This window comes from Bombina bombina, chromosome 7 (assembly GCF_027579735.1).
Source record: "Bombina bombina isolate aBomBom1 chromosome 7, aBomBom1.pri, whole genome shotgun sequence".
NCBI classification, from domain to species: Eukaryota; Metazoa; Chordata; class Amphibia; order Anura; family Bombinatoridae; genus Bombina; species Bombina bombina.
Window position 1 is genome coordinate 90,070,128 of NC_069505.1, and position 24,390 is coordinate 90,094,517.

The 24,390-nt window shown below is 34.6% G+C and overlaps 1 protein-coding gene across 2 annotated transcripts in view; it reads left to right on the forward strand.

Annotated features, from left to right (window-relative positions):
* LOC128665906 (synaptotagmin-A-like) overlaps positions 1-23,364 on the forward strand; it is a 150,479-nt gene extending 127,115 nt beyond the window's left edge. For both annotated transcript variants that reach the window (XM_053720154.1, XM_053720155.1), the window contains exons 6-8: positions 11,030-11,149; positions 16,786-16,897; positions 21,393-23,364. In XM_053720154.1, the coding sequence (XP_053576129.1) occupies positions 11,030-11,149; positions 16,786-16,897; positions 21,393-21,694 (534 nt within the window). In that variant the 3' untranslated portion in view covers positions 21,695-23,364. The remainder of the gene's footprint in view (positions 1-11,029; positions 11,150-16,785; positions 16,898-21,392) is intronic.
* The last annotated feature ends 1,026 nt before the right edge of the window (positions 23,365-24,390 follow it).

Here is a 24,390-nt window from a genome sequence, read left to right on the forward strand (position 1 = left end):
TCTGGTTTGTAATGGCTGATTATTTATCCTGCGCCTGCAAACTGGCAAATTTGCCCATTCACTGGAGCATAATAAAGTAGCGCTCTGATTGTAATCTAGCCCATTATCATTTAAAGTAACATCCCTTAATAGAGTTTTACTATTTTTAAATTTATTGTTAATTTGTTTTTGTTTTTTCAACCATTGGAAGCAGCAGAAACTAAAAAATACTGAATGCTGCTTTTAAAAAAGTGGCTTATCACGAGGGTTTACTGCTTGCATTAGTTGATAGTTGTTGAAAGTAAACACGATCACTTGAGCGCAATCCCGATTTATACTAGAATGATTACAGCGACTTCAGAGCTGTGGTTAACTGTTTGCAAAACAAAAAAGTTGCACAAAACACATAAAAATACATTACAAGGTACAGTTACACTCATAATAACACCATCTAATAACAATTATTTTAAAAATGATTGCACACAAAAGATATTAGGGGGTTAGAAAAGGCAGACAGGCTAAGGGCTTTAACATAGAGATACATACATATACATGTTTAAAGATGGATATGTATGTATATATAAATGTCTATATATATGTACAGTTGTATTTATGTATTGATATGTGTATATATGTATTTACAGACAAATATAGATATATAAACACATAAATACAAATGTATAGATATATAGACATATAAAGAAGTGCATTGGAGCCTTTTGCAGTGAAGTTGAAGAAAACATGTAAAACCATATTTATGCAAATTTAATTTTTAATAAAGGTTTTAACTATGTATTTACACTAAATATTTCATATTGCAATGTTCTCCACATAGCAGAATACGTTCTAAGTATTTTTAAAAATATATTCCTATATACAGTATATGTGTATATGTATATATACCTATATATAAGCATGTGTATGTATATATATATATATATATATATATATATATATATATAAAAATATAAGTATAAATATAAATATATATTGTACCAAAATACCATCAGATAATTGTAGAAAGATGTATTTAAGAATAAATATAACATTCTTCTACGTGAAGAACTTTGGAAGGTGAAATACTCATATTTAATAGGCAAAAAAGGAATCTTGAGTGCGCCCAAGTGTCTTAAGAAGATCTTAGTCTAAATGTGCATTATATATAAGTATTCTAATTGATACTCAGCAAAAGTGCTATAATGAATAAATAATGTAATGTTAAGTCTTACACTTATACTGAGTTGTCCTAATTGAGCTTCAGATGTTATTTGAGGAATGGATGAGTAATGGATGAGTAATAAATGAATCGTTGGCTAATATTCTATCAATTATTAGGGAGGGTATTGTATTCAGTAAACGATGTATAAAATAAAAAGGAGACCAATACTAGTATAAGTTCAATATATTTAAAATGTTTTTTACTGATGAATTATTAAAATAAGAAAAAATAAAAAACATACACAGGTATATTCAATTGGTACAATATAAAATGCAGATTAATATTATATAAAAGACGATCTATTCGTTTGTGTTAAAAAAACCTGAAGAAAAAAAGTTAAACAGATCCGTTTTTAAAAAAAATTAACTATAGATTCTACTTGTTGATTAAAAATATTAAAAGTATTCATATGGTTATGGTTGCAAATGTGTAGTGGCTAACTGTCAGATTAGGGAGAGGCTCAAGTGATATACAATGGCTTATACTCTTATATCACAGGCTATCTTTATTGAAAACAGTCAATCCGGTGTCTGTTTGACCTTAATTTATTTGTGGTCCTGGAAGGTTTTTTTTCCGCCCGGGACTTTAGAGAATGTTAATCATACCTTCATGTGAGTCTGTATATGCCTGATATACAGATATAAAGCTGGGTGTGTTCTTCTCTACTGTGGCAATCTTCTTCTCACCTATTCCACTGCACGCCAAAAGAGAGTGCTTCTCCGCAGTATTCAGGTGATAGGATGTTTCTTGTGCTGTTTCCTTGATATGGGGCTACGTAACCTTTCTTGGCTTTTGTAGCAATGTCTTTTTGTTGCTCCTGCAACGATATCCCTCTGTGTCCTGCCACAATATCCTTATTGCTCCTGCAATGATATCCTTATTGCTTGTGCTTGAGGTAAAGCATTTGTAAATCCCAGTAGGAATGTTAGATTGTTGGTCTTGAGGGCAGATTGTGTAACGCGTTTCAGCTGTCAGCTACAGCCTTTTTCAAACAAACTGCTTGAATGGATTTTTGTGGTCTTTTTTAAACCATAATAGTTGCATTTTCATTGGTTGTTTGGACCAATATCCTATTGGTTAAACAGTATCACCAATCACATTCTACTATCAATCTATTCATTCATCAATTAGCTTATTTCCAAAGTGTGAAACGTTATTTTATGATTTTTTGTTTCAAAATTTTTTTTTATCAACAAACGAATAGTTGATCATATAGAAAAATAGAAATCAACACATTACTACAACAAAAAACCTGCCAGAGGCAGAACTCGCTATCAGAGAGGCCAGCAGGGCCATTGGAGACCACCCAGGAGTGAACAGAGTCCCTTCAAGCAGATCAGACTGAATCATTGAGAGTAATTAACCTGTCCAAACTAACGCTAACAACAGATCACATTTCAGTACTATACAAAGGTTTATCCTTTTGTCCAGCAAGTGATATTGACAAATTCAAAGTCATTAAAGATGTGCAGTTATACACAAGAAAATTATTACTTAAGAAACATTTCTCATCTCACTGTAATGAAGAAGGATGGTCAGAAGAAGAACTTGTAACTCTAAAGGATTTAGAAGATTTATTAAGTGATTCAGAATCCAAAACATCAGATAAATGGAGGGATAAAGTGAAGAATAAATCCACATTTGTACCTAAAAATATCAATACTCCACAAATGAAGATGTTTAGAGATTTTGTCTGTCGTGACATTACATCTCTGAAATTATCTCCAAAAAAACATAATTTATCATATAAAGAATATTGGGCAGTACAGGAAATGAAACAATGGGACAAAGTGGTGATACGTGGATCTGACAAAGGGGGTAATATTGTCATCTGGCCGATAGACATGTATTTAAAAGAAGCACATACACAACTAAAGGACAAAACATGTTATACTCTATAACCCTATGGAAAGCTACCTAAAAATCTATTCCAACATGATCAATAAAGCCTACAAAGAAGGGGTGATTACGGTAAAGGAAAATAAATTCCTCAGTGTAGAAAAACCTAAAGTGGCAACATTTTATATGATACCCAAAATACACAAAAATGCACAAAATCCACCTGGTAGACCAATAGTATCGGGCATAGATTGCCTAACCGAAAAAGCAAGTGAATACATAGATCATAGATTACGTCAATATGTGGAAGAATTACCATCCTATAAGCAAGACACGATGCATGTAATAGAAAATCTAACTCTTAATGATACCACTTGGTTAGTCACCACAGATGTAGAGTCCCTATACACATCAATAAATCACAAACATGGCTTACAAGCCATAAAATATTTTCTGGAACGTAATTCAGAAGAAAATGTGGAACATGACAATTTTATTTTAAAACTGTTAGATTTTGCATTAAACTTCAACTGTTTTACTTTTGATGGTTAATTCTTTCTCCAAACCAGGTACAGCCCGGGGCACTACTTGTGCTCCTACATATGCCAACTTACTTCTTGGCTTGTGGGAGACTGAATTTGTGTTCACAGAAGACAATCAAAAATATACAGACCATATCCCCTTTGGATTCGTTTCATCGACAATATTTTCTTAATTTGGGAGGGTTCACATACAGAATTACAAAAGTTTCTCACAGATTTAAATCAGAACCAAATAAACATAAAATTGACGCATGAAGAGAGTTTATCCAAAATTAAATTTTTTGGATATAACGATCTGCAAAAATACAGAGGGTTTTATAACCACAGATCTGTATAGGAAACCGACAGCTGCAAACAGCTTACCATACAACATGAGTGCACATGCCCCTGGCACAATGAGAGGTCTACCCACAGGCGAATTTTTGAGATTATGCCGGAATTGTTCTGAGGAACACACATATAACATCAGGGCGAAAGAACTATAAGAGAGATTATTGAAAAGGGGTTACAGTAAACGGATGATCAAAAGGGCCAAATATAGAGCCCTACATACACAAAGACAGAATTTACTTTTTAAAAAGACTAAAAGTAACCCAAATATACCTAGATTGATTATGACTTATAATATTCAAACTCCTCAGATCTTAAATATCATAAAAAAACATTGGAACATCTTGATTATAGATCCAACACTAAAACTACCTTAGGGGAAAGACCCTCAATAGGATATAGGAGAACCGAAATGTTTAAGAACTGATAAGCAGTAGTCACTTTCAGAAGAAAAGAACAGTGTCAGCATTCAACCCAGGAGCATACAAATGTGGGAATTGCAGTGCATGCAAATATATGCGCAATACTGAAACCATCATTGACAGATTTGGGAACAATCATAAAATCAAACGTTATATCAGCTGTAATACTGAAAGCGTTATCTATGTACTATACTGTACGTGCAATTTATTCTATGTTGGTATGACATCAAGGAAACTACGTTTGAGACTCATGGAACACCTGAGAAATATAAAAAATACAGCCAAAGACAAAGAAGAACTTAAACCTTTAACAAGTGTAGCTGCACATTTTTTTAAAATTCCATAACTCCAATCGAAATGATTTGCAATGCTGGGGCATTGAGAAAGTCAGCCTGGGCATGAGAGGAGGCAACTTAGAAACAGCCTTATTAAAATCAGAGAGCCGCTGGATTTATTTACTAAATGCAGTTCAACCCTATGGGCTGAATGAACATAATAATTATTATGTTTTTCTATAAATGATGAGATAAGAATTCAATGTACACACTACCAGATCATTAAGAACTATTGTTATTTTAAGATCTTAATTTCTCTGAATTGGACATCCTTATTCCAACACACGAGAACCAAATAAAAGATACTAGTCAACATATGATTACTAATAAGGTTCAGCACAAAATACAGAATTAGAACCACAAATGTATAAGAACTCAGTGAATAGGATGATACATCACAATATAGTTCTATAAAATCTTTAACATAACTATATTAAGTTAAAGAGCACAGCACCAATACACAGTTTTCTTATTTTGTATCATATATTTTTTTAATCTATTAATTTATAAGTATTTCTTAGCAACTTTGGTATTTTATAAGTTTATTCAATTTTAATTAATTATTTTCCACAATAAAAACAACACTCCATCATTGTATTTCACTCAAGAATTGAATTCACAACACAATCAAATTCACTCTTTTTTCTTTTCCCCTTGCTTTACCACAGAAATATACATACACATGTGATTCACACAGATTCACTCATTCACATCACATGGTATAATTCCCATATTCTAAAAGAATGGTGTGGAAATATCTTATCACAACTCACAACCCCATAGAGGTTTGCTTACCAGGAGCATCACTCACAATTCTCACTATTTTTACCAAAATATCAATTTCTAGAATAGTAATATTATATATAGTAGAATAATTTAGTCACAACTAGTTTCATTTCAAAATTAAAGCACTTTCATTTCACTTCATTGCTCTGCAATGCACCAATTCACTCTCATATCCAGATCATTGAGAAACTTTACATATAAGATTGTAAGGTTTAAGAATACAAAATAACTTTAATAGCCTTTAGTGGTGCAAAAGTAATGTGCACATATAATAATTTGAGATGTTCCACAATAGATCTGAACAGTATATCGGCATTCAATAAGGTTAACGAAATTTGTAAATTAGGATTCTAATTGTGAAGAAATATATACCGTAATGGTAAATGGTAGCATCAGAATCGAATTATATAACACAAAGGAATTCTTCACATTAGAACATTCAGCCGGAATTGAATATGTCAATCAGTCAGAGTTTTTCATTCCCAACCTATCACGGATGAGACAGGGTGGGACTTCCGGTATGAAAGGTTTATATCCCCCCAGAAACGGCGACTCGCTGCCTTTAACAAAGCCCGGATGGGCGAAACTAGTTAGGGGACTATCGTGAGCGTTTGGGCACTCAAATTTTAACTTGCCAGATACAAACTCGTTTGTGATATAGCCTAATATTTTTCGCTCAAAACAGTTAACTTGTTGTAATGTCTGGGTTATGCCAGAGTTAGCTAGAGTCACAGAGCAATATAGATTTCTCTAAGAACTAACTGCTAGACTTTTTAATATATGCTACATTGTAAATAAGCGAGTTGAAATGATTCATGTGACCTAAATTGAACTTGCTGATACAATAATAATATATCACTAACCAAGTTAGGGTAGCGCAGAGGAAATTTGATTCAACTCTGTATAAGTGAAAACATTACACACCACACAGAGAAGTTATTCACAACTACCTATGTTATGGTATTTTCACTTTAAATTCAAAATCCAATAGTTGGCCAATCAATCCTGCATCTATAAATACAGCCACCAGCTGGTATATATTGCTGATTACACAGGTAGATTAGCAGCCTTATTTTTGGCAATTGTCATGCTTAATACTTTATCACTTGTTTATCTCCATATAGAATGTACAAAGAATGGATTATAACTTATATAGAAATCTAAACAATATACAAGTGAATAATTAAATATTAACGTTATGAGCAAGGAATAGATGAATAAATGTCATAAATATCTGAGTAATATTCAGCATCAGCATTTTATTATTTATTAATGTATTTAGATCAAATAACATGTACCATCTAATTACAAAGACCACTATTGTGGTTTTAGGTTACGCATTAGCCGTTTATGTAGCTATATAATATAATACAGGAGGGAATCTACATGACTCAATAATAATATGTAACCTCACAACACTAGTGGGGGCAATATAACAGACAGTACATACTATGACTCAGCGCACTTTAGGATGTATTCAAACCCAGACCAGAGCTAATCAAACTGTATATTTGAACCCAGATGATAATACTACAATATTGTGACAAGCAATTTGTTGACAATAATAATAAATAATCTACAATATACAGAACGACATGTCATTCAAAGTGAGTTGGGGGAATCATATATAAATTCACTGAGAGGCATAGATATATAATTAATTCCCCAACGACACATATATTGCAATATCACATGAGTCAGTGTCTGTGTCGATTTTAATTGTGTGTTACCCTTATTTTAAGTATATAAATTAATAAAAGTTATATTTTAAAAAACCTTGTACCATAACAACTGCCCACTAGTCTGGGCCCAGAGTACTTTGTGTGCATACTTTCAAGTAGATATTCGCAACTCTTCAGCAACATTCTACTTTTTGTCCAATTATTATTTTATGCCCTAGCATCATTCCCTTTTGTTAATATGTGTGATTAGTAGATATACGACACAATATTTCACAGTAAAGAATAAAGGGAAAAGCCCTTGTAGTGCCATTGTTCGGTGTTGTAATATAAGACCCTTACTAATATATGTGGATTCCACGTTAAACTGCAAGAGTAATTCCTATTGGAGTATTGATCATAGTTCTTAATTTACTATAAAGTAAAGAAATCTTGCATGCTATGCATTTAGCCCACACTGGATCGGGTTTCGTGCACTTGACAGGGTGTCCTCGCCAACCAGCCATTACCTAATAGAACAGAAGTCCCTTGTCCAGATCCCCTGAGGGGGCAGAAAGGTAAGGCGGTTGTAGAAAAGTACTCTCTGGAGAGTCCTAGACAACAGGGTTCAGGGCTTGCTAAACAAAGCCAACGCTGATCTGCGCAGTGGATGTCATGTTGCCGTAGACATCACCCTGTGCCAGCGTCTCTATCTATGCAACTACACATCTCACTGAGGTCTGCATCTCCTGATCGGCACAGCCATCGCTCATGGTCTGAAGGGGGAGCATGAGCTTGGGGCTGATTCTCCCCTCTTTTCTCTTGGTAATGCCACTAGAGGTTGCAGCAGTTGAGTGTTGGGATCGAAGTTAATGGATGTGGTTGGAGAAGCACCTGTCTTTCTCTCGCACTCCCTGGAACTCCAGACAATCTGAGTTAGCTCTCCATTTTCAGCGTCAGCTGGGAGTAGATTCTCATCTTTAGGAAAAAGGACCTGAAAAAGTTGTTGTTCCAGAATAGGGAAATTAATGTGGAGCAGCTGATGAATTCTTGTCTCCCATGCATCGAGGGCATCCATGTTTGTTTAACGGTTGTTATGCACTTTTCTCTCTTGATGATAGTGGCTAATATCTTAGTCCAGTGATTGAACAATAGAACAAAGAGCTGTCCAGCTATAATCAAACTGGTTTGGTAACCCAAGGGGGGTATATATATGCGGGCCGGTAACCTCAACAACACTGATAGTCAGACATGTAAGGTCTCTCAACCTTGTGGCTAGTCACAGTGAAGTTAGCTGAGGAACATAGGTAAGTTTGTGTTATGTTAGATATCCCTAGCCTCCTCCGGAATAGCACAAGGCAGTTTAGCTTGATTTTGTCGGGCAAAAATAAGTTAGGAAATAAATAAAAAAAGGCTAGTTAAGTCCAGGAGCTCTTCACACACACGTCCTACAACAACAGCTATAGGCTCCGCCCCATCACATTCTTTTTTATTAGCTTTTAACACCAAAAGATTGTTAATCCATGTGGGCCATATAGATAACATTGTGCTCAAACCTGTGGAGTTGTGGCTGACACTGCACTAATTGGCTAAAATGCAAGTCAATACATAATAAATAAATAGCCATGTGATCAGGGGGCTGTCAAAAGAGGCTTAGATACAAGGTAATCACAGAGGTTAAAAGTATATTAATACAACCATGTTAGCTGTGCAAAACTGGGTGGTAATGGGTAATAAAGGGATTATCTATCTATTTAAACAATAACAATTTCGGAGTTGACTGTCCCTTTAAGGGAAAATAGACTTTTAAATCGAAAAGTTGAATACTTTATATCCTATGAGAATGAATAAAGAAATTGTTAAGGTCTACCATCAGTTTAGTAAATATACTTAGAAAATGTATTATTCTAGATGACCACTAGATGGCATCACATTTAACGGAGAGTTGAGAGTTCATATTCAGTTGCATATAGGTAGTTTTTGTTACATCTAGGGCACTATAAAATGTAAAGCATTTTCAAGTACAATTTAAGTATATTTTTTGATGTTTTGGGCGTGTAAAGAAGTATAATCTTTTTTGGAGGTTCTGATGTTTTTTCACAGATTATTGGAAAAAGTGATTTTTTTACATCATGAAATAAATCAAAATAATCCCATTCATAGGTGGTTCTCTTATTACAGTTGGAACGTTAATAAAATACATAAATATAGATTTAATACAGGTATGTTGCAACCTCTTTAAAAGATTTGAATACTTGTAGCAGACACCCTTTATCCTTAGTATATAGAATATTATTGCACAGCAAATATGTATCAGCAAACTCCAAAAGAGACAAAAGATACTTTATCCTTAGTATATAGAATATTATTGCACAGCAAATATGTATCAGCAAACTCCAAAAGAGACAAAAGATACTGTACCAAAAAATGTTTTATAGATGTAATTTTAAAACAACTATTTTTACCTAGGTAACAATATTACAATGTAGATACAAAGAACAGACAGAGCTACATATACAGATCCAATGTCAAAGCAAAAACAATATTTATTTCCTAGCACAAACTAAAAGCAAAAATTCTTGCCCAGTTAAAGTGATTATAAAACTTAATGATGTAAAGCCCATTATCTAAAAATAATCTTAAAAACATGGGCATTTTAACCCTTTAAGGACACAGCTTTCAGTTTGCTCAATTGTTTTATGACGAAAAAATTCTGTCATATGTCCTTAAGAGGTTAAGTCATAAAATTTTACACAGACACTTCTTTTTTAAAATACTTACCATTTTGTTATGGTAAACATACCGGCGATCCTCCGCCCGCATCTCCTTCTGTACTGAGCATATTGATGATGAATCCGGCTTCCTTTGAACGATGTGTGCTCACTTTGGCGTCCAGCTCATGGGTCACGCAATAATGGGAGGAAGACAGATTTGTCATCGTTATGTTAAATACAGAAGGAAATGTGGGCGGAGGATCGGCGGTATGTTTACCGTAATGAAAAATTAAAAAATAAGCATCTTTGTAGAGTTTAATGACATAGGGGCCTATTTATTAATGTGCGAGCGGACATGATATGATGTAGCGTATCATGTCCGCCGCACATCGATAAATGCCAACAGCATACGCTGTTGGCATTTATCTTTGTACCAGCAGTTCTTGTGAATTGCTGGTGCAATGCTGCCCCCTGCAGATTTACGGCCAATTGGCTGCTAGCAAGGTGTGTCAATCAACACAATCATATTCGGGTTGATTTCTGTCCGCGGCCTCAGCCTGAAGGCTCGCCGGAAACAAGGGGCATCAAGTTCCATTCGGAGCTTGATAATTCGGCCCCTTAGAGTGCCCATGTTTTTAAGATTATTTTTAGATACTGGGCTTTAAATGATTAAACATTAATTATGATCACTTTGAATCTCTCCAAACTCTAGATTAATGTCTGGCCATACTAAACAGGAACACAACATGTTTCAAGGACGCACCTCTTCATCAGGTGTAGAGAGTATCTCTTATTAATGTGAAATTACTAGAGAAAATTGTTTTTAGAACTAGCATCTAAATGGATTTTCATAATTGCAGAGATCCAGCAGTGCAAAGCTTACTATACTCATATTTATCTATTCACATTAATTATTGTCTTTCTACGTTATATTGTTATTTATCCAGCTATTTACTAAGCTGAGGCCTTATGGGTACTGCAAAACTGTGTTGCATTGACATTTGTAGCTACCTTGTTTAAGGATATCTAGTATAGTGTTGGGGGAAGACACTGATATTAACACTGGTTTTACGTGTTTATTGATTACTTATTTTAATTGTCTTTTTTCCATTTTAATTGTTTACACAATGTGATATATTTACCATTTGTGTGTATGTTTTTATTTTTTCAGCTTTTCTAAACAAACATACATTTCTTACATACAGGTAAAAGATTTTGACAAATATTCAAGGCACACTTTAATAGGAGAGACAAGAACATCACTCAAAGACTTGAAAGCATCTGAAACACTTGAATTCTGTGAAGATCTGCAACAAAAAACTAAGGTATAATATCAAATCACAATAAAAAAACACACCTTGTCTATTATTATTGCTGCCCCTCTCTGGTATCTAGTGGTGCAGATAATCATCATGTTGATTGCCTGTATCCCACCGAAAATAAAACAACCATTATTCAAAAGGGGTTATCTCCTCTTTCCAATCAAGAACTCACCTGCCCTTCTAGATCATAATGGAGGGAGAATGAAAAACTCCTTAGTGCCCACAGCAGTAAATCATTATAAGTAATTTATGGTGATCATCTGCATTTTATAGGGTTATGCTACGTCTAACAGAAAGAACATTTGCCTTTTTTTTTAAATAATGGGTCACAATCCAGTAAGTGCTTTGGGGCTGACATAAGGGTTCTATATGAGCTATACTTCCCCACAGCATAAACAAGGAGGAAATATATGTGTTGTCTGTCATTTCCTGATTGCAAGAAAGGCCATCACAAACACCACAAGATGACATCATAGGACTTTCATATCAGCAGGAACATGGCTGACAGGGGAACTCATGTAAATTTGCTGCTTGAGGACAAGTATGTACTAGATAAAAGGGTACATCTGGGGATATTTCCCCTGTACTAAAGAAGTTAAAGCAATTTAAACTTTTTGCCAAATAACAGTTTACTTACATAGTATGCTGAGGTTTGGCAGCATATATATTTGTGTGTGTTTGTATATATATATATATATATATATATATATATATATATATACAGGGAGTGCAGAATTATTAGGCAAGTTGTATTTTTGAGGATTCATTTTATTATTGAACAACAACCATGTTCTCTATGAACCCAAAAAACTCATTAATATCAAAGCTGAATAGTTTTGGAATTAGTTTTTAGTTTGTTTTTAGTTATAGCTATTTTAGGGGGATATCTGTGTGTGCAGGTGACTATTACTGTGCATAATTATTAGGCAACTTAACAAAAAACAAATATATACCCATTTCAATTATTTATTTTTACCAGTGAAACCAATATAATATCTCAACATTCACAAATATACATTTCTGACATTCAAAAACAAAACAAAAACAAATCAGTGACCAATATAGCCACCTTTCTTTGCAAGGACACTCAAAAGCCTGCCATCCATGGATTCTGTCAGTGTTTTGATCTGTTCACCATCAACATTGCGTGCAGCAGCAACCACAGCCTCCCAGACACTGTTCAGAGAGGTGTACTGTTTTCCCTCCTTGTAAATCTCACATTTGATGATGGACCACAGGTTCTCAATGGGGTTCAGATCAGGTGAACAAGGAGGCCATGTCATTAGATTTTCTTCTTTTATACCCTTTCTTGCCAGCCACGCTGTGGAGTACTTGGACGCGTGTGATGGAGCATTGTCCTGCATGAAAATCATGTTTTTCTTGAAGGATGCAGACTTTTTCCTGTACCACTGCTTGAAGAAGGTGTCTTCCAGAAACTGGCAGTAGGACTGGGAGTTGAGCTTGACTCCATCCTCAACCCGAAAAGGCCCCACAAGCTCATCTTTGATGATACCAGCCCAAACCAGTACTCCACCTCCACCTTGCTGGCGTCTGAGTCGGACTGGAGCTCTCTGCCCTTTACCAATCCAGCCACGGGCCCATCCATCTGGCCCATCAAGACTCACTCTCATTTCATCAGTCCATAAAACCTTAGAAAAATCAGTCTTGAGATATTTCTTGGCCCAGTCTTGACGTTTCAGCTTGTGTGTCTTGTTCAGTGGTGGTCGTCTTTCAGCCTTTCTTACCTTGGCCATGTCTCTGAGTATTGCACACCTTGTGCTTTTGGGCACTCCAGTGATGTTGCAGCTCTGAAATATGGCCAAACTGGTGGCAAGTGGCATCTTGGCAGCTGCACGCTTGACTTTTCTCAGTTCATGGGTAGTTATTTTGCGCCTTGGTTTTTCCACACGCTTCTTGCGACCCTGTTGACTATTTTGAATGAAACGCTTGATTGTTCGATGATCACGCTTCAGAAGCTTTGCAATTTTAAGAGTGCTGCATCCCTCTGCAAGATATCTCACTATTTTTGACTTTTCTGAGCCTGTCAAGTCCTTCTTTTGACCCATTTTGCCAAAGGATAGGAAGTTGCCTAATAATTATGCACACCTGATATAGGGTGTTGATGTCATTAGACCACACCCCTTCTCATTACAGAGATGCACATCACCTAATATGCTTAATTGGTAGTAGGCTTTCGAGCCTATACAGCTTGGAGTAAGACAACATGCATAAAGAGGATGATGTGGTCAAAATACTCATTTGCCTAATAATTCTGCACTCCCTGTATAAATATAACAAAAAATAGAAGGCACTCACCGGATTTAACAAGGGGTGAATACACTTTATTCCCTCCACGTCTTCAGACAATCAATTTAACCAAACCTTAAGCAAGGATTTAAATACCCTCTTACCTCACTAACAATCAACCCACATGTAAAGTCCTAAAAGTGTGTGTCCCGGTACCCGTGTCATCAGACGGTGTCCGTTGCATAGCAACCCGCCAGCATTTGTCAATAACCATTACCATGTAATTTTAGACATAACTAACACCTGTGCTACAAAACTTTACTTAAAAACAAATTACTAAATACTATCAGTATGCACTACAACTAATTGACTAGACTGTACTTTAAATAAGCAGACATCCCAACTCTCCCTGAAGTTCAGGGAGTCTCCCTGATTGTAATAGCAGCTCCCTGATGCCAGCAAATGGAATGCAATCTCCCTGAAACTCCAAGTACCATGATCCAATGTGGCCCAAATACAGAAAAGTGTTTCTTTAAGGAATGCCTTTAGTTGCTGGGACATTATAAAACCCTTAAAGCATGCATCAGTAACCAAAAAGCCCCCACTGATTTTAACAAAATAAAAACACAAATACTATCTTATTTACTGCACGTAATTAAACTTCGTATTCTAAAATATTTAAGCATTCAACAAGCGTACGATCACTGGAAAATAGGTTTGTTGTATGTGGTTGTGCAATAAAGCTACTTTTTTTAATGTGACTTTAGTGGGAAGCTACTTTAATGATAAGTCTCTATCTTATTTAGGGTTTCAAGGTGTCCAATGTATAACTGGGGTGGCGGCGCAGTAGCGGGTGAAGCCACCTCCCTGAAATGAGTTTTTGCAGGTTGGGATGTCTGAATAAGTAAATACTAAACAATGTTAAAAATGTCTGCAAACCATACAAGAGATCAACTAATCACTTGCAGAACAGTTATACCGTCTATTCGCTAATAAATATGTTAAGCAATGAATGCTAATAACTATGCTGATAATATTCGCTGCACGCTCTCAAGGCATCTCATATTTCACATATGCTTAAAGGAGGTATAGCATGAAAATACTAATATAGATATGCAGAGGAACAAGAAGTAAATCCGAAATAAACTAAGAAAAAATATATAAATAGAAAATAAATAAACAAAAAAAAAATAACTAATAATAAAAACATAAGTAAAACGGGCAAAAATTAAACCAAAAATAAAACTAAAGAGCCTACAACAAGAAACATATAGAAAAAACAAAAAAATACAAAAAATACACAAAATTTATAGGGAGATTGAAAATAGGTGAGACTAGGAAGAAGATAGGAAACTTAGAATAAGAAGAAAAAATAGAAAAAGAAAAGAAAAAGATAAGGGGAAGGAAGAGAAAAAAAAAAAAAAGAGAAAGAGAGAGAGAGAGAGAGAGAGAAGGAGAGTCTGCCACTATCAGAGCAACAGTTAGGCTATATTATCCAAATGGAGCTTTAAAGGAAACTATGCCAAAGGCCCTTTGGGGTAATAGTGTCCAATTCAAAGGTCCAACTTGTTTCTTTCTGTAGGAGTATCCTATTCCTATCTCCTTCATGGCTGAGTGTAGGTACATGGTCTATAATATGATATCGTAAGTCTGATACGTTATGACCTCATTCTAGGAAATGTCATGCTACCGGTTGGTTAGAGTCTCCTATACATAATGCTTGTTGTATGGCACTCCGATGGTTGGCCATTCTTGTTCTTAAGTCGTCACAGGTTTTACCCACATAAAACAAACTACACTGGCAGTAAAGCAGGTATACGATATATGGGGTGGTGTAGGTGACCCTGTGTTAAAGGTAATACTTCTTCTTGTGCCTGGGGTGATTGAAATATCTACCCACCTGTAATCTGTTACGTGTTGTACAGCAGCTACTTCTGTAGCAACCCGGTTTAGTCGTTTGCTTATTCAACCAGTTTTTTGAGCAGCAGTGCACTGGGTCTGTCATCTGAAGGCTAACTTTGAGTGATTTCCCTTTTCTGTATCCAATCCATGATACCTCCATATTTTTGAAGGGTAACATGTCGTCACTTTGTAGTATTTCCCAATTGCGCTTCAAGATGCGGTTAAACTCATTCTTGTCTGCTGTATATGTTGTTGTGAATGTCAGTCTATTTTTGTTTGGTTCTGTTAACTCCTTGTTCTTCTGTTTTACCATCCCTGTCTGAATCCTTTGTTCTCTCAGGACCTTATATCCTCTGTCTTTAAAGTTCTGTTCCATCTCTTTTTGCTGGATCTGTGCAGTGTCTTTTTTGGTGTTATTTCTTGTCATTCTAATAAACTGCGATTTCGGGAGTGCTTTCTTCAAAGCTGGAGGGTGGCAGCTTGAAGCTTCCAGCAGTGAATTTCTATCTGTGGGCTTTTTATAGAGGGTGTCTGCAATGTGTTGTTTTTTTTTTTTTATAGATCTTTAGGTCCAGGAATTCTATTTATTTATTTTATATATAGATATATGCTCCAGCATCTCCAAATCGTATCTCAACACTGTAGCAGCATTAATAGCTAACATATACTTTATGTATGTATATATATGTATGGGACAATATTTCAATGCCATAGGAAAACAATTCTCTTTTTAGTTATGTTTAAAATGTATGTTACTTTATATTCTTACCTAGTAGTTTTGTAACCGTTTGTACCTTTAGCCCCTTTTAGTGCAATAGAGAAAGAGATAATTCTGACTTCTTAATTTCAGGCCTACCCTACCTATAATATTTAAGTAGAAATGGTCTCAAATCTTGTAAATTATTTTGAGTACAATATATAGAAAAAGGTGTGAGAGAAAAATATTTCAAAAAATTGTATTTGATTGTACAAATATGAAGTATAATATTACAGAAATAAAAATGTATTTTGCTAATAAATGTAATGACAATTTAATATATGAATCCAATGTTGCAGAGGTACAATAATTTAGTCATGCTTGACTATAAATAAATATTATACAATACTATTTCCAATAGGAATATAACCGGCCAGACAGCTAACTCAGCATGCTAAGGCACTGTGGCTGAACTCTGTAGCAACTCAAGGGTTGCAGGTTCAATTCCCGGCAAGGTCCACTCAGCATTTCATCCTTCCGAGGTCGATCAAATGAGCAGCTCCTTGAGACCCTTACGGGTGATTAGCCGTGCTTTACAAGTACCCAATACAATGCAACCAGATATTCACTGAATAGGAGTGAACTCAGACACAATCATCTTTGAGTGCATATTTGCTTAGATTATATACAAGTGTTTACATATTAATATACTCACAATTTACCAGGAAAATATTCACTAATAAATTAAATATCAGGTTCATATATTTATTTATTTTTCTGTTGCCTATTGCAGGATATCATCGGTGAGGTTCTTGTGTCACTTAAATGTCTTCCTACATCTCAGAAGATAGAGGTTGGAATACTGAAATTCAGAACTTCTTCACTAAGTAAAATCCAGGACAGAGGTATGTATGGTTCCTGGTATATGTCTTCTAACATTAATTTTCTGTAAATTAAAAATCAGAATACAGGAATTGTATTTAGTGAATGAATAAGTCAGACTAAATGCATCCATCAAACGTTTTAATGCATGTACCTTTAAAGGCTGTTATCTCATAAGAAAATGCCACTAAAATACTACTCTGTGGCAATTTAGAAGGCAATGTCCATTAAAAATGTGCATTCTGGCTTCGGACAAATGCAAATACACTAATAGCTGAATACATTACAACAGATGAAGAATGAATGATTGCTTGACCAAATTGAATTGTTCATTTGTTTCTATTGTTTGTTGCCAAAAAAGGTGCAGGAAGGGTGGGAAGGAGGTATATTGTTTGGCTAATTAGCTCTTTTGTTTGTAAAGATGTACAGGAGGTCTAACCATTCATGTGTTCATCGTCCCCTATCCAATCCCATCATAGCATTCCTAATAATTGAAGTTAGGAACAGCCAGGCACTAAATGTTGGATTTTAGTCATACATGCTTGCCCAGTCAAGCCTTAACCTAGCTTAAGGAGATGAGAGACTAGGGGAAGTTCAGACATTTTTAATCACTTTGACTTGAGCTATTGGAACGTGAAGTTGTGTGATTTTTTTTGTTTCAATCAGCAAGTTATATGTTCTGTTAACATTGAAAGATATGTAAGATGTTTGTTCATTAAAATTAGTTTTATATTTTTTCTGTTCACATTGGAAATAACAGTAACAATTCTAATATACATCCTAAAAGAATGTCCTTATTGACCAAATTTGGCTAAACCAAATGTTGGGAAAATTCTGTAACAAATCTTTTGGATTAAATGAAATTGTCCATAAAGGAAAATTGCCTAAACATATTTTGTCCAATCTTGAAGAAGTCACTTGCAAAGCATTGTGGGGCAAAACACTTAAAGGCAGTTTTGCAGTATGTACATAGCGTTACAAGTGGCCAAATGGTTCACTTGTGAGCTAAGGGGGTAAATCAGTGCCTAGAAAACCAATAAAAAAGTAATTTGTACCCTCTCTTTATAGCAGCCGCAAAGTTGAGAGTTCAGTTCCATTATAAACAATGGACCTTTACCTGTCTCTTAAATTCTCACTTCTCACTGCACAGGTATTTATTAGACACATCTAGATGACTTCAACAGTAATATAGGCAAATGGAAAAATGTTCAAGCAACTTTTTTGACCTTGTCAATATGCTTGTTATAGATACAGTTATAATTTACTTATACGCATTTCTCTGTTTAATAAAATATATATATTTTTTATATTTATACTTATAGCAGTGCGTTTTTTTTATTTTATTAAAAATTTGCTTAACCAGGTTTTGTAGTGTCAAATTTTCTACCCTTTAATGTTTTTTTTAAAATGATCCATTATAGCTGTTGGCATGTATTAAATAGTTTACAATCAGCTCCTTAACTTTTATTTTGACATTTGAAATGGCTGCGTTTGTATGTTAAAACAACCATCTACACTGAAAAATCTGAACACTGCAGTATTCCCTACAGAAAAGTTATGCAAATGAGATGTGTCAAGAGAAATCATTCTCCTAGTGGTTGTTGAGGAGAGGAATTGTTGTATCTGAAATAACTGTTTTTATCATTGAATCCCCACCCATAATTCACATTTCATTACCTAACTATTGGCCTTTGTGTAGAGGGAGATTTGATATGAGCAGGTCAGCTCTTATTGCAGGATTAATAGATTTAAATGGACATGTCCTTGAGAATAATGGATGATGGTTTCAATGAGAAAAAACAGCAATTTAAAATACAAAAACAAACACTTAGGGACAATGTCTTGTACATTAAATATTCTGCAGCAGAAATAAAAAGTACACATTAAAGGGACATTAAACACTATGAGATGGTAATATAAAATGATAAATTGTGTATATATATATATATATATATATATATATATATATATATATATATATATATATATATATATACGCTGCAATATACTTTCATTATTTATTTTTACCCCTTTTTCTGTAATTCCATTCTGAAATTGTGAGGTTTTCAGTTCCTGTTAGAAATGGAAGTGCAGTTTTATTCCACACAGCCAATGGCTGAAACACTCACGTGAACTATTTATAACTGTCCTTAAAGTGAATGTCAATTTTGATGCTAAAGTGCCCGGTTTTTAAAAATTTGATTAAAAACAGGGTTACTTTAATTTTATCAAAATTTACATTTCATTCCTGTTGAGAAAAAAAACGTACCTTTTAATCTTCACAGCAGCTCCAGCTGCCTCCACCCGTCGCAAAGCCTCTTCCTGGGTCTGAAATGAGGAATCCGGCTTCTTCCAATCACGGCGTTGAATCAGACACTGATTCCCCCGGGGGGGAAGCCGTGATTGGAGGATGACCTATTCATCATTTCTGATGTCAGAAGTGGCTTGCAACGACCGGAAGGAAGCTGAAGCTGCTGTCAAGATTAAAAGGTAAGTTTTTTTTCACAACACGAGTGAAATGTAAATTTTGATGAATTAAAGTGCCCTGTTTTTAATCGAATTTTTAAAAAACGGGCACTTTAGAATAAAAATTTACATTCACTTTAATTGGCCACAGCCATATGTTGTTATTCTCAGTCTAATATTTTCTTTAAATGCATCATTCTATCTAGCATTTATTTAGTGTTTTATGTCCCTTTAAGGAAAACACATTTTTACAGTACAGAGTCCAATTTAAATGCATTATTGTTTCTACGTTGTCTTTGTATTCATTATAATCAGCAATTATATTCCAATATACAAAGGATAGCAGTATAGGTAATAGGGATGTGCAGGGAATATCCAAATGAATCCAGCAAAATTGAACCAAAACAAACTTAACTGTTTAATTAAAATTAATTTTGCTTTAAACTAAATAACTACCACAATTCAAAATGAAAGTCATAGATTTAGTCAGAATTCCACAAAGGGGGGGCAATAAAGCCAAAATATTAGACAAGAAAGAACTGTTTTGGATTTATAAATTGAAAACGAAATCACCTTATGGTATGAATTTAGAATGGGACATGAGATATTTTGTAGAATAACTGTGTGGATTGATTTCACAGTTATATCTTGTGGACTGTTCAGTGTACATATTGTGTATAAGTCAGTAATGCAGTTTTGTATTGATTGCATTAAACATGATTATTCTATAGTTCTGACACCTGATATTATATCGCAATTCTGGCATTTTTGATATCATATGATTTATGGTGCTAGTCTCTATAGTAATTTAGTGTAATAATCCTGCATTATCTTATATTTGTGTGGGTTGTCTTGTATGGGTAATTCATTCTTTAGTGAATGATGTTTTTGTCACAGTACCTATGCATAATATTAATAATAATAATAATGTTTTATACATTATCTTTAGCATATAATTGTAATAATTTCTCACATTTAATTCCTCATTCAAATTCATCTTATTTTAATTAATGTTAGTGAAATTCTGTTATCATAATGTGTTGTGCTATTTGCCCCCATCCACAAGTTAAAGGGACATTAAAGCCAAAATTTAAATGCACATAGATTTATTACATCTTTGAATAGAAACATATTTGCAATATAAATGTATTGGCAAAAATGCTTCTAGTAAGAGTTATCACTGTTTTAGTGTTAACATTTTTCTCTGCGCGTGCATGTGAGGCATAGCTAGATATTGTCACTGCACCCACATTTTAAATAATGCAGCTGCTCAGATCATCACTATGGCTTGTATCATGTCAGCAATTAACAAATCGAGTCATTACCAGATGGTACAAGCACCTTAGGCTCTCTGAGCAAGTGATGTGTTTAAAATGCTGGTGCACGGTGCATACTTAAATACACTTTTGAAACAGCTATAGCTTTTATTAGAAGCATTTTTGCTAATGCATGCATATTACAAAATTTCTTCTGTTCAATACCGAAATGTACCCTTGTGGTTTCCAATTTTGGCTGAAATATCCCTTTAACTAATGTATGTTTTTAAATTCTGCAGCATTATGAAAGTGCTGCACCAACAATTAAAGGCTGTGGTTACGTGATACGTATCGCTGATGTCATTATTTGACTCATTGGCTGATTGGATGCGTCTCCAAGTTCAAATGCTGTGGTCTTTTACTTGTGCTCCAAGTCTATGAGTAAGCGCCTTGCGGCGTGAAATGCGTAAGACAGTGGAGCTCTCCTCATTTTGGTAGGTGTGTCATTTTATTTTTTGGAATAAATTTTTTTTTTTTTTATGATGTTGCTTGGTAGCGGCTTTTCTTCTTTTTTGTAACTACCGAATAGTGTAGCCAACGAATATTCATGGAAATTAATTTCTTTGAATATTCAGAATGAAAATTTAATCCAAAACAAAATTGTCTTAGCTGCACAAGTCTAATAGGTACCACATATGCTGTCTTACAGTTGGTATATAAGTGGTCTTATGAAGCATGACATGACAATTTATTAAACAATTTAGATTTTACCTGTTTCTCTTTCCTTATTTTTCAGATGTCTATGCAAGAATAGATGTCTTTAGCAACCATCACAAACAGAAACATCAGAAATCCAGCCTGCGAGCAAAATCCAAAGTTACTGTATTCAATGAGACATTTTTATATAACCTACCTGATCCCAACAAAACACAATGTGTGATCCTCATATCACTCTATGAAACCATAGAAAGTGGGCGGCAGCTTATTGGACAAACCACTTTAGGAAACCAGAACACTCGTTTAGATGATGATCATTGGGACCTTATGATGAAGTCACTACGACAACCAGTGGCTAAGTGGCATCCATTGTTTATTTAAAAAATATAAAGGTTCTGAAATGTTTGACGATCTTCAGATATAATAAAATAACCAAGATGCACAGATCCATTGAACAATGTTCTTTTGACACATTTTCATTGGTTATATTATGGCCCCGCCTCCTTGTTAGAACCTGCAAAAGAGGAAGTTACCACATGTGGATGGGAATTCAGTTAACTGATATATTTGTACTTGTGCTATTGTTTAGCTCAGATTGGATGAAAGTGGCATCCTTGGTTAATATGCACTGTAAATAAATTAGTGACAGGAAAGTTAGAATTAAACTTTCATGGTTCAGATACAGATAGGGTTGCCACTTCGGCCATGCTTTCCTGGAAACTTATGAGTTGCACATGCTGCAGGGTGTGCAGGGAGGAACATGTATTGTGTTTCTGGACAGCACTATTTATATTCCTCCCCGCACACCCTGCAGCATGTGTAACTTATAAGTGTTCTGTATTTTAAGGGACAGGTGGCAACCCTAGATACAGAAAGCAATTTTAAGAGACTTCTCAATTTACATCTATTATCGATTTTACTTGATTCTTTGTTGAAAAGAATACCTAGGTAGGCTCAGGAGCAGTAATGCACCACTGATTGGTGGCTGCACACATATGCCCTTTGTAATTAAATAACCAGAAATGTTTAACTAGGCCAGATATTTTAGAACTACATTTCCCATGATGCTTAGGCAGCTTAAAGACACTTAAGCATAGGCCACTTAAAAACAATTAAGCATCATGGGAAATGCAGTTCTAAAACAGCTGGAGAGCCAAGGTTGCTGACCCCTGAACTAGGCCAAGTAATTTGTTGCTGCTTTGAAGCTCACTTTAATTATCTGTTTAAATACATAGTTATAAGTAAGCAATAGTGTGATTTATAAAATAAATCAATAAAATAAATCAATACCACAGTATTTTCTGTTTTGCACTTTTATGTTTATTTAAAGGGATATACATATGCAAAAAGGAAATGCTCTAATATGTTTAGAGTATTTTATTATCACACAATTGCTTGTAAATAACTGTGTGTTTAACCTCAGCAAAGGGATTAAACACAAAGTTAAAGTTTACTCCAGAGCAGCAATGCACTAATGGGAGCTAGATGAACACATCTAGTGAGCCAATGACTAGAAACAAATGTGTATAGCCACCAATCACCAGCTAGCTCCCAGTACTGTAGAATATGTACACATTTTATTTTTCAATAAAGGATACCAAGATTACAAAATAAATGTGATAATATAATTGTCTTAAAATGACATGCTCTATCTGAATCATGCAAGTACATATAAGCAAACTGGAAAAAAAGAAGATATTATAAGTGGATCATATTTTTCTGTATTTTAGATGTACATATTTTTCACTGCCTTTTATTTGTCTACACAACCTAATGTAAAAAGTAAGAAACCAAAAAAGGTCTAAATAAAGTAGAAATAGCTGTGTCTTATATAGTCAAGTTTAAAAATGAAAAGCTGTTTATGGAAGGGAAGCAAGAGGAAGCCGTTCAGTTGGTTAATATTGTTTATTTAGGCTTTAATATAAGAAACATATCTAACATGCAAATGTATGAGTTGTACAGATAATATGTTTTATTACTAGTCCCAGGCGCTTACTGGAAGAACACGTCAGCTGTATGTCATAACAATAAAATAAAATGCTCAAAACATCTGTTCAACTTTTATTGACAATTTTGTTTAATCATTTGTAATTATTATACCAGCCACATGATAAGACACACTAGTAGATGGAAAACTACTAGAGCAATTTGTAAGGTCAACAGATAAAAAATATATTTACCCATTTATTAATGGCATATGAAACCCCCCAAAAAATGTTGTGACTGATGCAGAGCAAATCATTTTTAAAAAGCTTCCAATTTACTTCTTTTTTTTTTTTTTTTTTTTTTTTTTATAATGCGAGATCAGGAATGGGTACATAATTCCAGACAAGAGCAAAGTCAAATTTTCAACATTACAGCAATACATTCACCATTTTAAGTTTTATACATTGTGCTCTAAACCATTTAGTGCATATGGAGACAATTTGTCTTTGACTCGTCACAGTGGTACCAGCCAATGATAAAATAAACTTTAACAATGCTGATGTTGGTTTCTTGATATTCCTTTCTCTCTCTGGATTTTATTACTTTTTTTTAAACATAGGAAAACAATACTTAACATTCCATAACCATGTGTGACATGGGAATATTTAAAAAAGAGCAGATGTCCATGATGTCCCGCACAGACAAAAAAAACAAAACACTCTCTCAACTCCCACCCCCCCCACTCATGTATTTTATATGTCTTCCGCTTAGCTTTCTTCAAAATTTGCACAATTAGAAACTTACACCCCCCCCCGTCCACTGCAGATTCGTCAGTTTCCTAAAGTAATGGCCATTCTCGCCTTAATGATGCAGATAGAAGTATTTCCATCAGTGCAAACGGTCCAAATATTTGCCTTCGTATCATAGGATTTTGGGTGCGTAAGAAAGGTTCCCATTTAGTCAGAAAAGGTTGCAATCTTCGTGTTATGTCAAGTGTAACATCAAATTGTTCAGTGAACAGGTGTTTATAGAGCTTATGTTTAAACTGTTGGACAGTATGGAAGTTTCCTATTCATCCATACAAAGTATGCAGTTTCTGGCTATCAACATAAATAATGTCAACAGATTGTGGTACCTGCGAGGCTGTTCAG